The 14709-nt window shown below is 32.5% G+C and overlaps 1 protein-coding gene and 2 non-coding genes across 3 annotated transcripts; all 3 read left to right on the forward strand.

The window, feature by feature from the left end:
• The first annotated feature begins 4391 nt into the window (after nt 1-4391).
• On the forward strand, nt 4392-4463 carry TRNAT-UGU (transfer RNA threonine (anticodon UGU)). Its single transcript has one exon. It is a non-coding gene; the product is annotated as a tRNA-Thr (tRNA).
• A 659-nt stretch (nt 4464-5122) lies between these two features.
• TRNAM-CAU (transfer RNA methionine (anticodon CAU)) lies at nt 5123-5209 on the forward strand. Its single transcript is given in 2 exon segments — nt 5123-5160; nt 5174-5209. It is a non-coding gene; the product is annotated as a tRNA-Met (tRNA).
• Nucleotides 5210-10283: 5074 nt separating this feature from the next.
• Nucleotides 10284-14251, forward strand: LOC143584338 (autophagy-related protein 16-like). The gene is made up of 5 exons (XM_077066420.1): nt 10284-10463; nt 10544-10670; nt 11541-11722; nt 11799-11994; nt 13082-14251. Coding segments are annotated over exons 1-5 (1530 nt in total). The 5' UTR covers nt 10284-10461; the 3' UTR covers nt 14105-14251.
• Nucleotides 14252-14709: the final 458 nt, after the last annotated feature.

Here is a 14709-nt window from a genome sequence, read left to right on the forward strand (position 1 = left end):
ATTCAATTACCAATAATTTGTTAGATGTTCTATAAAAGGATTGACTCACACTTTAAGTTGATATTTAATATACAAACATTAGGCTGAGGGGTGTGGAGCGCGAGAAAGGGCGCAAGAGGCCAGCCGCTCGCGCCCCGGGGCGCGAGCACCACACCACCGAGGCGCGAGAGGGGCGCGAGAGGGGCGCGAGCGCGGAAAAAGAGGCAGGCGCCAGGGGTCTCGCGGGAGCTGTTGCGCGTAAAGGGACTTGGGGAATTGTGAAAGAGACGTTGGAGTGGTAAAATGAGCCGTTGGCTCTTTATTTAATAAAAAAAAAATTTTTTTACTCCTATATATTACTCATTTTATACACACAACTTCAAAAAAAAACCAAACTTACCCATTTCTTTATACAACACTTCCTATATATTACCCATTTCTTTCAAACTTTTTTAAAAAACCTTTACAAAATCCTATATAATACCCCTAAATCAAACTTCATAACATAGCAAATATCAAGAGCTGTGAGATACACGGGGATCTTCGACATGAGTTGGTTGAACATTTGTGGGCGTCGCGACCAGATGATCTTGTATTAGATTAGTTTTATTATTAAATATTATTGTTTGTTTAATTTTTAGTATGTTTTTTTTTTATTATGAATTTTCAAAAAAATGTGTGTTTTTTTAAATAATTTCTTGTTTTTTTAATAATACGTTTTTTAATACATTTATAAAAAAATAAAAAAATAAACCGCTCGCGCCCCCTCTCGCGCCCCTCCACACCAGGGCCCGGGGCGCGAGCACCACAACCAACACCCATCTTATCAAGTTTCTCTCTCTGCCACACGTCACAATATTATTGGCTGGCGCCCCCACTCGCGCCCCCTCTCGCGCCCCCCACACCCCTCAGCCTTAGGGAAAGGTGTGGAATTTTTTTTCCATGATTGTTTTCTCTTTCTTTCACATCCGTTACAAATTAGAATGTCAAATCACATTTATAGAAATCTTTATATGAAATTCATGTATTGGTGAGAGGCAGGTAAAAGTAATATAAGCAGGTGTGTATATAAACCCACTTATATTTCTTCTCATTTTATCATAAAGGTATATTTGGTATGACGTAATGGAATGGATGAGAGAATGAAATGGACATGGGAATGGAATAGGCAAATGAATAAAATGAATCATTACTATTTTATTGTCATGTTTGGTTACTACGTATGAATGTAATGATCATCCATTTACCACCACCACTAGTAACAATAATAAATAGTATATTAATAATATGAACATTCGTATTAACTCCTTTTTATTTCCGAATAAAAATACTCGGAAAAATGTCAAATAATTAATAACTCTAATATAAATAATGATAATATAATAAAATTAATAACAATAATATAACAACCTGGTAATGTAATAATGATTATAATATAGTAATAACATATGATAATCATAGTGTTGTTGATTTCATTCCTTGAAGGGATGAGAAAATACGGGAAAATTCCCAAAATGATCTAAATGAGGAGAGAGAGAAAAAAATAATCGTAACTATAGCAAGATTCCCAAAACAACTCTTAAAATATGAACTGAGAAGACGCATTGGGAAAATAAACGACGATATTTTTTAATCAGTCAAAATGTGACACGTGTAAAGTTACCGACACACCAGACGAGATTTTTAAAAATCTCGTCTGGTCCGACCATATTTTTAAATTAATTAACTCTTTAAAAAACTGTCTCTCCAGACGGTTTTTTTATGTTTCTCGTCTGGTCCGACCATATTAATTTATTCTTGGTATTTGAGCTTTTTTAATTTCGTCTTCGTAGACGCATTTTAATTGAATTTCGTCTTCCAAGTTCATATTCCAAAGTTTCGTATCTTGTGAGTTCAAATCTCTTTCATTCTCCTATCTATATCTTCTTATATCAATAACTCCGATCATTGAAAATCATAAGTACACTTTAGCGAAATGAAGTATAAGAGAGGAGATCGAGTCGAGGTTGCGGATTTGGGTCCTGGGTTTTTGGGATCGTACTACGGCGGTAACATAATTTTCACGTTTGGAGATGAATACATTGTTCAATACCGTACCCTACTCGAAAATGATTCGTCCGGGCCTCTTCGAGAGTTTGTGAAGGCTGAAAAAACACGTCCGGAATCCGCATCTGTTGAGGTGAGCATTTTTCATTTGGATGAAGATAAAAAGGAAGAAGATGAAGATGAATCAATAATACTTGAAGAGTTGATAGTTTAATTTAGTAAAGTGGGGTCTACCTAAAACATAATTAAAAATAACGTCGGATTAGACGGAATAATAAAAGACATTGTCGGTAAGACGGAATACGAAAAATACTATCGGTCCAGACGATATTTAAACTTTTATAGCCACCAAATAAGAAACTTTGGAATATGAACTTGGAAGACGAAATTCAATTAAAATGCGTCTACCAAGACGAAATTAAAAAAGTTCAAATATCAAGAAAAAGCCGTCTAGAGAGACGGTTTTTTAAAGAGTTAATTAACTTAAAAATATGGTCGGACCAGACGAGATTTTTAAGACGATATTTTTAAAAATCTCGTCTGGTGTGTCAGTATCTTTACACGTGTCACATTTTGACTGGTTAAAAAATATCGTCGTTTATTTTCCCAATGCGTCTTCTCAGTACATATTTTAAGGGTTGTTTTGGGAATCTTGATATAGTTAGGATTATTTTTTTTTCTCTCCTCATTTGGATCATTTTGGAAATTTTCCCGAAAAAAACACATACTACTTAAAGAATGAAAATCCTATATTTGGAAGGAATTTCATTAATTATGGAATGGTTCATTCCATTACCATATAACAACCAAACATAATTTTTTTTATTCCTTTGAAATGACCAATTTCATTTCACATATCATTCCTTTCTATCAAACACTACCTAAGTATATTACCATAATAGTAGTTTATTTCCATCATTTGCAAACGTAAAATCATGGGAAGAATACTACTTTTGAACTAAAAATCCACTAATAATATATTGCTTATAAGGAAGAACCATTAACAAGGGATTATGTTTAATCAAGTTTAAAACGAGATTAATTAGTTTTTTTTTCTAAAATTAAAAAACGAGGGGAATAATTTGCTAACCATATTAAAAGTTATTATATTTATTCTTGTGTAGTTTATATAATGGTTAATGCCGAATTTCAGGGTAACTTGCATGTTTTTTGTGTATGTTATAGGTTTTATGTGCTAAAAACTAGTATATGCTAAATGATTTGTGTAAGTTGTATATTTAATATTAATATTTAATCGACACATGTGTACAATATATATACTTTTTGTATTATCCATCACAATGATTTTTGTTGGCATGTCAACTGAGAATAAAATAAATATATTGATGACTATTAAATAAAAGTTACGCGTTGATGAATTTTGATAAATTAAGTTGAAAGAAATTGTTTTTAGGTTGAAAGAAGTTATACTGAATGAATAAATTGTATTTGTGATTTTATGTAGAATAAAATGAAGAGGGGGAATACAAAAATTATAAAAAATAAAAATAAATTACACGGTTTTATTTTTTTAATTATTATAGTTTAAAAAATAATTATAATGGTTTTTTCTTTATTTTTTTTAATTATTTTACTTTTATTAGTTATGTTAATAGGAGAAAGAAATTAATGGTTTATTAGTTTGTTTATTTAATGTTGATTTGGTTACATAGCATAACTCGGTTCAATCTCACTCAGAGCACAATCCATATACTTACACTACACACCAAATGTATGTTCCCTAACTAAGCCAACTATAGGTGTACACACGATCGAGCGGTGTATGATATATTGTCTATGAAAATTAACGACATGCCAAATGTCTAGAACTAAGCATAAGTTCAACAAGGAAAATCAAAGTGCTCAACAAGTAAATTCATAAATCCTTCATACCATTATGAAAATGAGATGATTATTTAAGCATTACACATAGGGATGTGCATGATACTGAAAAAAACCAACTTAAAACAGAAAAAATCAAACCAAATTATAACTGATGGTTCAGTTTTAATTTTTTGTGAAAACTGAAATATTGGTTTTGTGTTTGTGAAAAAACGAAAATACCAATTTATTAAACTAGTTTTTCGTTGAATCAGTTCAGTTTTTGCTCAAAACCACACTTAAATTAAATTGCACCACGCACACCCTAATTACACGTTAACTTTAAATCCCCAAATCTTCTTGATCATGTGCATGAATGTGATTGCTTCCGTGGCACTTGAAACAGATTGAAATATTTATGTGATTTCCATAAGTTTTTTCATTCAATTTTGTTATCGTATGACAGTTGACTTTGTGATAAAAATAAGCTCAATTGTAATATAAATATGTTATTAAATATATAGTAATCCCTTATTAGAACATCAGCCCCTATAGCTCAGTGGTAGAGCGCCAGTCTTGTAAACTGGAGGTCTGTAGTTCGATCCTGCATGGGGGCAAAATTTTTCAAATATTTTTAATATCTATATTATTTATCAATGCATGCTTGACTTTATAAAATAAAATAACATATGTGTCAAACTAAATAATCATCTACGAAATAACAGTTTCTCATCCTGTCATTTTGCCCCCAAATATTTCGGTCACCCCTGCTATTAACCTACTTCAAAACTTGTACCAATTTCCTCCACTCAAAAAAATACACCCTCACCATTTGGATTTCATCTATTACATCAATACCACTTGACTTAATACTTTCTATTTACGGTATATATATTAGGCACACATCCAAGCAGTATGGTTACGAATACTATCATATTAAGAATTTTATACTAATCAAATTGTTAACTCAATAATAAATCACCCAAAAATCATACATGTATTGAAGATTTGGATGATGTATAAATCTCAAGACACATTATCTTACGAATCCTTTTATGTCTGAAATCCTATTAAGTGGAATACCATCATGGATACCAAATAGGGGGTCGTAAATTGTAATCTATATAATGTCACGGTAAAACTCCAGAAGTTGATAATGCAGAAAATTTCCTAGAAAACAAAATGAAAAAGCCGAAACACTAGTGCAAATTAGTAAACTGAAAACAACTTGGTCTAAGAAGATAGATCTATCTACGTAACAAAAAAATGATCACATGGGGTGGTGGCGCAGTTGGCTAGCGCGTAGGTCTCATAGCAATATAGAGTGATCCTGAGGTCGAGAGTTCGAGCCTCTCTCACCCCATTTTTTATACCTTTTATTCTCATATTTTTTTACTTTTTATTTAATTAACTATTTTTTAAGATTTGAATGTGCAATTCAAACACAATATTCTTTTCTGTTCATTTAAATCCCCAATAATAAACAACATAACCGGCCAAACAATCTCAAAAGCATAGCCTCGATAATGAATCATGATTAAACAATCAAAAGAAATAATAATCAAGAATATATGTGTTGGGTAAAAATGGTTTGATCTGGTTTGGTTATAATGGGACAAACCATGTGAGGTTTTAATTTTTATCTTTATCACCGATTCTTTCTGGTTACTAAATGGTTTGGTTCTTTTGATCATAGGAGAAGAGGATTTGGTTGACTATTGATTTTCAGCTTGATCCATTCATTCATTTTTTAAATTTGTATACAGGTCGATCTTGTTTGAATTCGTGCTTTCGATGGCTGATACAAGATATACGTGACCTGTCTATAATATAAACGGTGGACCTTTTCTATCTAGAAAAATTAGAGGCACTTTGCAATCCACTTGTGATAGTGTTTTTGCTTAACAGTTTTACAGTTAATGCACTGACTCAATTTTGATGGTGGCCAATATCCTATGTGTGTTTTTCTATCTTATTATATATTTATGTATCTGTCAAGTATCTTTTTGGATTTGCAACTTTTTTCAATCAACAAGTTTTATTTCCACTTTTGTTATATTGTGTTACGAGTTGATTGTTTATATACTTGTGAAAGTAATGTTGAATAATTTGATCATTACTTTAATCCGTTGTAGCAGCCCATTTTGCTTCCACATAAATAATAGTGGGGGTGTTGTACGGATAATAGTGGAGTGGGGTGTTACTGAATTAATTAGTCGTTATATTCTCGCGTTATGTTTTCAACCACCAAACGAGTAAATTGCTAGTTGTTTGTGGCTGTGTTTTGTTTGTTGTGTATTTTCCTACATGTGACGAAGGAATATACAATGAATATATGGGAATACAAGTTTGTATATTTTACTATCATGAAAGGAGAGTTGTTTATTTTATTATCAATAAAATAGATTATTTAATAATATATTTCTTGAGTAATATAAGTTTTAATGTATCATTGTATTGCAATCCCTTTGTGAATTGTAAAGAGAAATGAAGAATAATCCCCCCACGGCCCCACCCCACAAAACATATTCTTGTTTAACACATCTTATATAAACTTTTAATCGTATAAAAAAGTGTGGTTAATCAGTCATTTTCATAAGCACATCACTAGAAAAAAGAATGCGTGCCCACTTCAAAGACGAGGTTTCTGAAATATCGTTATGAAGCCCCACAATCTATATCAATATCTATACTATAGTGAGGGAAAAATGAGCAAATTAAGACGTTTAATTTTAAGTAAATTACAAAACTTAATACATAACTTACAACCTAACAAAGCATGTTGAAAAAGACAATATTGTCTTTTGAATTATATTATCACGTGCATTTTCAATTCATTAAAGATATTTATAATTCCCCCCCTTAACTTTAATCAATTTTTGTAAATTTAAACAACACTTACAACTATGAACCTTAATCTTTTACCTATATACTCTTTTTATTTTCACTTTTAACCCAACTCCCCCCCCACGAAATTTGAACGGCCATAACGTTTTTATAAGTTAATATTTTTTATAAAGCATTGCACCATAAAACAATCATTTTATTATCTTTAATATGAGTATCATATTGCTATAGTTTTTCAGTTAAAAAAAATAACATTTTATGTATGAGTGTTTGTGGTTTGTTTCTGATGGTTTTTAAATTAAACCGTGAACCAAAACGTTAGTAACGTCTTTTTGTCGTCGAAAACCGAAACCACCCCGTTGAAAAATGAAATCGGTTGGCCAAAGGTTAAAGAAAAAAATCAATCGTGGAATCAAACCAATAACCAGTTTGAAATGTTTCACATTATCAAACTTAACAATGAACACACATAAACTTGTAATGTGATTACCAAAGCAGTGTTTCCCGCAGCATCGCGCGGACACCCGTCTAGTATAACTAAATACATCATTTAACCGGCTTAGATTCAAAGTTAAAATAACATTTTAACTCTTTACTCTACGTCTGATAACACTTGTTCATATATTATAAACTTTATTTAAGTTTGTATAATACATAGATATTGTTGAAAAATTATAAGTTGGTTAATGAAATTTAATATATTAAATTATTAATATTAAACTCTTCATATGTTGAAACTATTGAGTATAGTTTCTTTGTGATGAGTTTTATTAGAGTATTAAGTCTTTAATTAAGTGAGACTTTTCACTCACCTACAACTCTTGTATATTTAGTAGACTTGGTGCCTCATTTGAGGAAGGGGGGGGGGGGGTATACAAATAGAAATATATACAAGAGAGGTATAGGAGCATGAAGAACACTTGAAGGCTCATATGCTGAGAACTCATAGAGATGATATTTTCTACTCGATTACATCAACATATTATTCTTCTAACTTTTTCTCTTTTCAAGAACACCATTATATACCTAGTGCAATTGCGGGTGCGAGTGCCATCTCTGACAATACACACTGTTCCGATTTTTGTACCCTGGGAGACATACGACTCTTTAATATAGACCCAAAATCTGTTTTAAAGGAAGCATATTAAATACATGCCTCAACCACACTCAATATATATTGTTTTGTTCATATTTTGTTGCAGTCAATGGAGTTAGCCACGTCAAGGAAAACTAATACGAATGCGAAGATACTCAACAAGTGGAAGACTTGAGTCAAGCAGTTTCTGTTCAAATTCTCATCAAAGACATCGGCATGAATCTTTATATTAATATGTAAATTGTACTTTATTTTATATCATGTTGGTTCTATAAACGGTGTTGTACTACGGTATTTCTCTTGTATAATGAGAGTATCGTTATACTTATTTTATTTTATAATTTTTAAATAATATTGTGACCCATGTTCTACAGATATAACCCAGAGTATCGTCATTTATTCACACATTATAAACTTTATTTAAGTTTGTACAATACATAGATATAATTCCCAGTATTGTTTAAGTTAATAAAATTTTATAAAGAATAACACTATGTATATATTAAAAACCATTTAGTGGTTATCACACATAAATTACTATTCATGAACCTTAACCAATTCATTTTTCACATATGCGCTAACTAGTTAACTTTTAATATTATATTCATGTTTTTTTTATTTTTCAAATTAATATTTGAAAAATTCTATTTTTAAAATATGATTTATTTTAGAATTCCAAATATACTACTATGACGTGCTTATTAATATTTACGATTTAGTATAAGTTTCGTTCAATGTCGATCAAGGTCATATATAATATATTTTTAACATTTTTCACAACATAACTTTACTTTTTTGAATATAAATGTGTTTCAGTTTAAGTTTCGTTCAAAACCGATTTGGCTCATATATAACATATTTTCAACTTTTTTTCACAACGTAGTGTTCTTCTAAATTTCGAATACAAACGACAACGTTTATATGCATGTTTTGATATAAATTCGATTTAACACCAAGCTGACATAATGCATGACCAAAACACATACGTCAAACATAAAATATCCATATGTTTTCTTCACGCAAACTTAATTTTATATAAATACATCCTTTAGTAACTTTATGTTTTTATCAACATTTCATCATGGCACACTAGTTAACAGATATCAACCTCAGTGGCGGATCCATGAATTTTTTCCAGTGGGTTCACTGTATTAAGATACTCTAATTTTATAAAGACCGGACAAACAAAATTCAGGGTCCCTTCAACGAGTCGGGTCGGCTAATCATGTGGTTGAGGCCTTTATGGCATAGACTGGTGATTATATGTGGCAAAATAGGTTTTTTTTTAGAAGGGGGGTGTGCAGGTGCGCTAAAAGTAATTTTAGAATGTGGTATATTTGTTTCGTGTCGGAATGCATTTTAACAAAATTAGCACATGCCAGTTTAGAAAGAAGAAGTATTAAAATGATTAATTCATCACGTTATAATGACCTAAAAGTCATAACCTTATCATATAGATTATCACTAAAAATTTTATTCATCTCCTCAATATTTCATTAACAAAGTGACAAAAAGTATGCAAAACATTTTCATATATTCTAAGAATCAAATTGAGATCAAACAAAAGTATACCAAAGAACAATATAATCGTTATAGTCTCGTATATATGAAATCTAAGGACTCATAATGGTTATACTACTTAAAACAATTGAGCTACTTGCAAGTTGCAACTCCTACCTATGCTGCTACATTCTTAAAGCAATTAAAAACAACCCTAGATCTAAAATATGAAATTGGCATATTTTAACAACAAATCTACTTACAAAAGAATATAATAAAATCAGATCTGATGATAAAATGGACACAGGACCACAATTAAAGCTAGAACCCTCTAAATTTTTTGTTAGTATTTTAAAAAAATCAGCAAAATTCGTTGTAGAAGAGAATCAAACCCGGGTCCACTGTAACACAATCAAAGGTTTTAACCAGTAGACTGCTTTTTCATTTTGTTTATGAGTTCACTCTATTTATTTATATGGGTTTACTGCAGTTTTTATATAAACTTTGTATTAAAAAACTAAAACTCAGTGAGTTCCTGTGAACCCGGTATCTACTATGTAGGTCCGCCCCTCATCAACCTTCTCACTGTCATTTACTAGTTATTACTATATATTAAAAGGCAAAGTGTACAATTTAAAACTTTACACTTTCAACACAATGTTAAAAACATTAAACTTCCAACTTTGGACATATAAGTTAGTTGTTTTTCAAAGTTTAGCCATCAAAGTTTCACGCCATAAAACATTAAAAACCATTAAATTTACATTTTTGGTATAAGACTTTTAGTATTTTAACCTTGGTCATAAAGCATTTACGTTTTTTACAAACAACACAAAACTAACAAAATACTTTTCTCGATGCCATAACAAACCGTGCTGATACCAACAAGTTATCCCCGCCACAACCTGTCAGTTTGGATTCTTTCAGGTTCTCAGCGAGGCAACTGGCTTAGACGTACTCACGTAAATGTTCATTCACAACTCAAGTTTTAGCCGCCGTAACGCGCGGGTCTCTAACTTATTATTTCGCGAGTCATAAAATTCGGTGGGCCCTTTTCTGGTCGTCATCATTGGTTGATGGTACGTTACCTCCGATCCTCCCTGTCATTCATCTCAAAACCCTAAATCCCCAAATCCTATCGATTGATTACTCCGATTACCAATCAATTCATCATGTAAGTAATCCTTTCTTTAGTTCTGTAATTTTATTATCCATCGAATGATTTGATTCGATTGACTTTGTGTTGTTTTTTAGGTCAGACAAAGAAATCGCGCTTGAGGCGATAAAACACGCGTTAAAGGCTCTTCGGAAGCGGCATTTGGTTGAGGAAGGAGCTCACGCACCGGCCTTTGTTGCTCTTTCTAAACCTATTGCCTCTCAGGTTATTATTATTATTATTATAATTATAGTTAGAGTATTTATTTAACTCTAATATTTACTGTATGTGTTTAACTTGTTAGAGATTTGTAAATCTGTTAGTTAGTTAGTAATTTAAGTTAAGCATGTTATGGCCATATTATTCATATGTATTTCAACTTCTAGGAGTGTATGTATTCATCTTCTTTGTGATTGATGTTAGGATCTCGGTTAAGTAAAACACGCTAGCACACACACACACACAATCAACTGCAGAGGTTAAACGAACATGAGACACAAGGATTTTACGTGGTTCTGTCTAAAATGACCTACGTCACGGGCTGGAGCAAGGAATTTCTTCTTGCTTTATGCTCTCAACACTCGTGATGAAAGATTACAAGTACAGGATGACATATAAATAGATACAAGTTATGGTTTCTAGCTTAGAGGCATAAGAAAACATAAACTATCACAAACCTATAACGCACAAACACAATCAAATGCAGAAATTAAACGAACATGAGACACGAGGATTTTACGTGGTTCTGTCTAAGCGGAAATACGGGCGGTAAACAAGGAATTTCTTGTTGCTTTATGCTCTCAACACTCGTGAGGTTACAAGTACAGGATGACATATAAATAACAAAACTACCACAAACCTAACAGTTGATCCTGTTTGTTACACGCTAATACTTTGTTGATGTTATTTTGATTCAAAGTCTGTACATTCTTATCCTTTTTAATCATCTAATCTCTCTGTTTTCAAGAAAGTTTTAACCAATTTGAAGCATAGATGTCAAAGTTTATCAAAGTGCATTGTGTCTTGCAATTTGCTAACATCAAATCTTACAATAAAAGCAGTATAACTGATTTAATTTTCATATGCAACATTTAGGGTTCTGAATGGAAGGATAAAGCAGAAAATCTTGAATTAGAACTTCAACAATGTTATAAAGCTCAAGCTCGATTATCTGAGCAGCTTGTGGTGGAAGTTGCTGAATCTAGAGCTGCAAAATCTTTAGTTCAAGAAAAAGAAGCCCTAATTCCTAATCTTGAGCATGATCTTCAACAAGCAAGGTTCTATACTACAGTTGAGTGTGCTGCAAATAATAGTATTATCATATTAATAAATGTGATTATGTTTATGTTTCAGAGATGAATGCTCTCGTTTGACAGCACTTTTAGAAGATAAAACTAAAGCTATTGAATTGCTTATTGGTGAAAATAAAGAGCTTAAATCTCAATATGAAGAAATGAGAACTAGAGCTATTAATGCAGAGACTGAAAACAAGACATTGGTTGATCGATGGATGTTGCAGAAAATGCAGGATGCTGAACGCCTTAATGAGGTTTGGCTTACTATTAATTTTTCCAATTTATTTCTTTTAGTACTTGGATATAATATGGCACCTGTTTTTTATGTATCTTTTCCAGTAAACTTCATCATCATAACCTACAGGTCTTATTTTAGGGTGAACTTCATGAAATAGAATTATAGAAACAAAGTTTGCATTTTTTTTTCAATTTTGACAACCAGCTTTGTGCAAAGTAGAACCCAACTTATACATACTCAGATACTAACCTGCTGATTTTAGCAACCAACTTTGCACAAAAAGTATTACAAGTTTGAAAAATGAGTCTTTTAGAATTTTAGTTATAAAGTATTATTTAATGTCGCATTAATTCATAGATATCCGTGTGGGATATTCACACACATAAACATGACAACAAGAAGTCACACCAGCAATTTTAGAAAGATCAGCAAAAGGTGACCTGTTACTCGTTGAACAAGTCACTTTAGGCCTGTAAACTAACCGAATGGTCAGTGAATCGTTCGTTAACTGTTCCACAGGAAATTCGTTTATATAATAAATGAACGAAGGAGAACAAAGTCTTTTGTTCGGTTAGTTAAATGAACAAACATGAGCACACGTCTCCTTCGTTCATTTATGTTGAACTTTTGTTCATTTACTCTTGTTTATGTTCGTACGTTTACTTTCATTTGTTAACGTGTGTGCTAGTTCGTTCGTTGTCGTTTGTTTATATATCCAGTTTAACTTTTTAGACCCACTACAGTTTAGTCTAGTTTTATTAATTTTTTTAGGCCCGGCAGATTGACGTTCACGTTTAATTTTAATTGATGTTTGCTAGTTTATGTTAAGTTATGTCTGTTTATGTTCGTAAACCTTTCATTAGTACTGCTAACAAACGAACATAAATGAACTCGTACACTCCTGTTAAGAATAAACGAACACAAACAAGGAAACCCTGTTCGTTTAACTGTTATACTTAATTTAAAGTCGTTACCAAATCAGGAAAAAATGTAAAGTTCAGTTTTATTATTATTATTTTATGTACTTTTCTCTTTATTTCACATTCATATACTCAATTAACACATATATTTTTCAGTTTGGATTTAATCTATTTATTTAACAGGCGAATGCTTTATACGAAGAAATGCTCGATAAGCTCAAAGCGAGCGGTTTAGAACAACTCGCAAGACAACAAGTGGACGGTGTGGTGCGCCAAAGTGAAGAAGGTGCTGAATTTTATGTCGAACCCGTCATACCGAAGACCTGCAAACACCGGATCCCAGCCCACGATGGCGGTTGTGCATCTATAGTCTTTGAAAACAGCTCTGGTAAACTAGTCAGTGGCGGTCAAGACCATACTGTCAAAATGTGGGACTCAACCAAGGGCCGGTTAACCCAAACATACACTGGCTGTTTAGGCTCGGTTCTCGATCTTAGTATCACCCACGATAATAAATGCATAATCGCAGCGAGTAGTTCTAACAATCTATACGTGTGGGATGCGAATTCAGGCCGTGCGCGTCATACACTCACGGGCCATAAAGATAAAGTATGTGCGGTTGACGTGAGCAGATTGTCGGCCCGGCATATTGTTAGTTCGGGTTACGACCGGACGATTAAAGTTTGGGATCTTAATAAAGGGTATTGTGTTAACACGATTATGTTTCCGAGTAATTGTAACGCGTTATCGTTTAGCCCTGATGGTCAAACTATTTTTTCGGGTCATGTTGACGGGCATTTACGGTTATGGGATATACAAACGGGGAAATTATTAAGTGAAGTTTGCGCGCATTCGCTTGCAGTTACGTCTATATGTTTATCTAGGAATGGTAATACGGTGTTGACGAGTGGACGTGATAATTTGCATAATTTGTTTGATACGCGGACGCTTGAAGTTTGTGGGACGTTAAGAGCGAGTGAGAATCGAGTTGCGTCTAATTGGAGTCGGTCGTGTATTAGTGCTGATAATGGTTATGTTGCTGCGGGATCGGTTGATGGTTCAGTCCACGTTTGGTCAATATCTAATGGTAAGATAGTTAGCACTCTTAAGGAACACACGGGTTCGGTGCTATGCTGCTCTTGGAGTGGTCTTGGAAAACCTCTTGCCACGTCAGACAGGAATGGAGTCATATGTATGTGGACATGACATGCGTGTTTCAACCTTGTGTCATATGCTAGTATGTACATATTTGTTAATTTCTTTCATACATTGGTTATGCAAACAAGTCTAGATTGTTTTGTTTTTTGATTTTAGTAGTGACATTAAGGTTTAAAGTTTAAACACGTCCATATCTTTATTGGTTTTGTTTATTATGTGACTTATGTCCGTCTAAAACGTGGCTAATGATGAAATACCTCGAGTCATGTATAGCAGACATTGGTGTAGTATTATTAAAAGTATATTAGGTATTATTAAAAGTATATTAGATTGCTGTTAATTTAAAAAACAATAGTGACACCACATGCCATAGATTCTTTACTTTTTGTTTTTAGCAAACACTGTATATGTTAAATCTTTTTACACTAATTATTTTATCCGATTGCAAGTATTTTTGATATTGGTTAGATGATGCCAAGTGTATTAGTTTTTTAAATATATTAGAGCGTAATGTTAATTTTTATGCCTAGTTATTCTCTTTATGTTTTTTATATTGCGCCTTGCATGTTTCAAGCACATACTCATTTTTGCATCTTGCACTTAGGTAACATGCGAGGCCTTTGTGCCCTGAACGCGCCATACGCCTTTGCCTA

Source organism: Bidens hawaiensis, unplaced genomic scaffold, assembly GCF_021521415.1.
Source record: "Bidens hawaiensis isolate Kalapana, Puna unplaced genomic scaffold, B.hawaiensis_p1.1 tig00033031_1, whole genome shotgun sequence".
Classification (NCBI taxonomy): Eukaryota; Viridiplantae; Streptophyta; class Magnoliopsida; order Asterales; family Asteraceae; genus Bidens; species Bidens hawaiensis.

Coding starts and splice junctions, on each gene's coding strand:
- LOC143584338 (XM_077066420.1), top strand. Junction 11,723..11,798: donor CATGATCTTCAACAAGCAAG/GTTCTATACTAC, acceptor TTTATGTTTCAG/AGATGAATGCTCTCGTTTGA. Junction 11,995..13,081: donor ATGCTGAACGCCTTAATGAG/GTTTGGCTTACT, acceptor TTTATTTAACAG/GCGAATGCTTTATACGAAGA.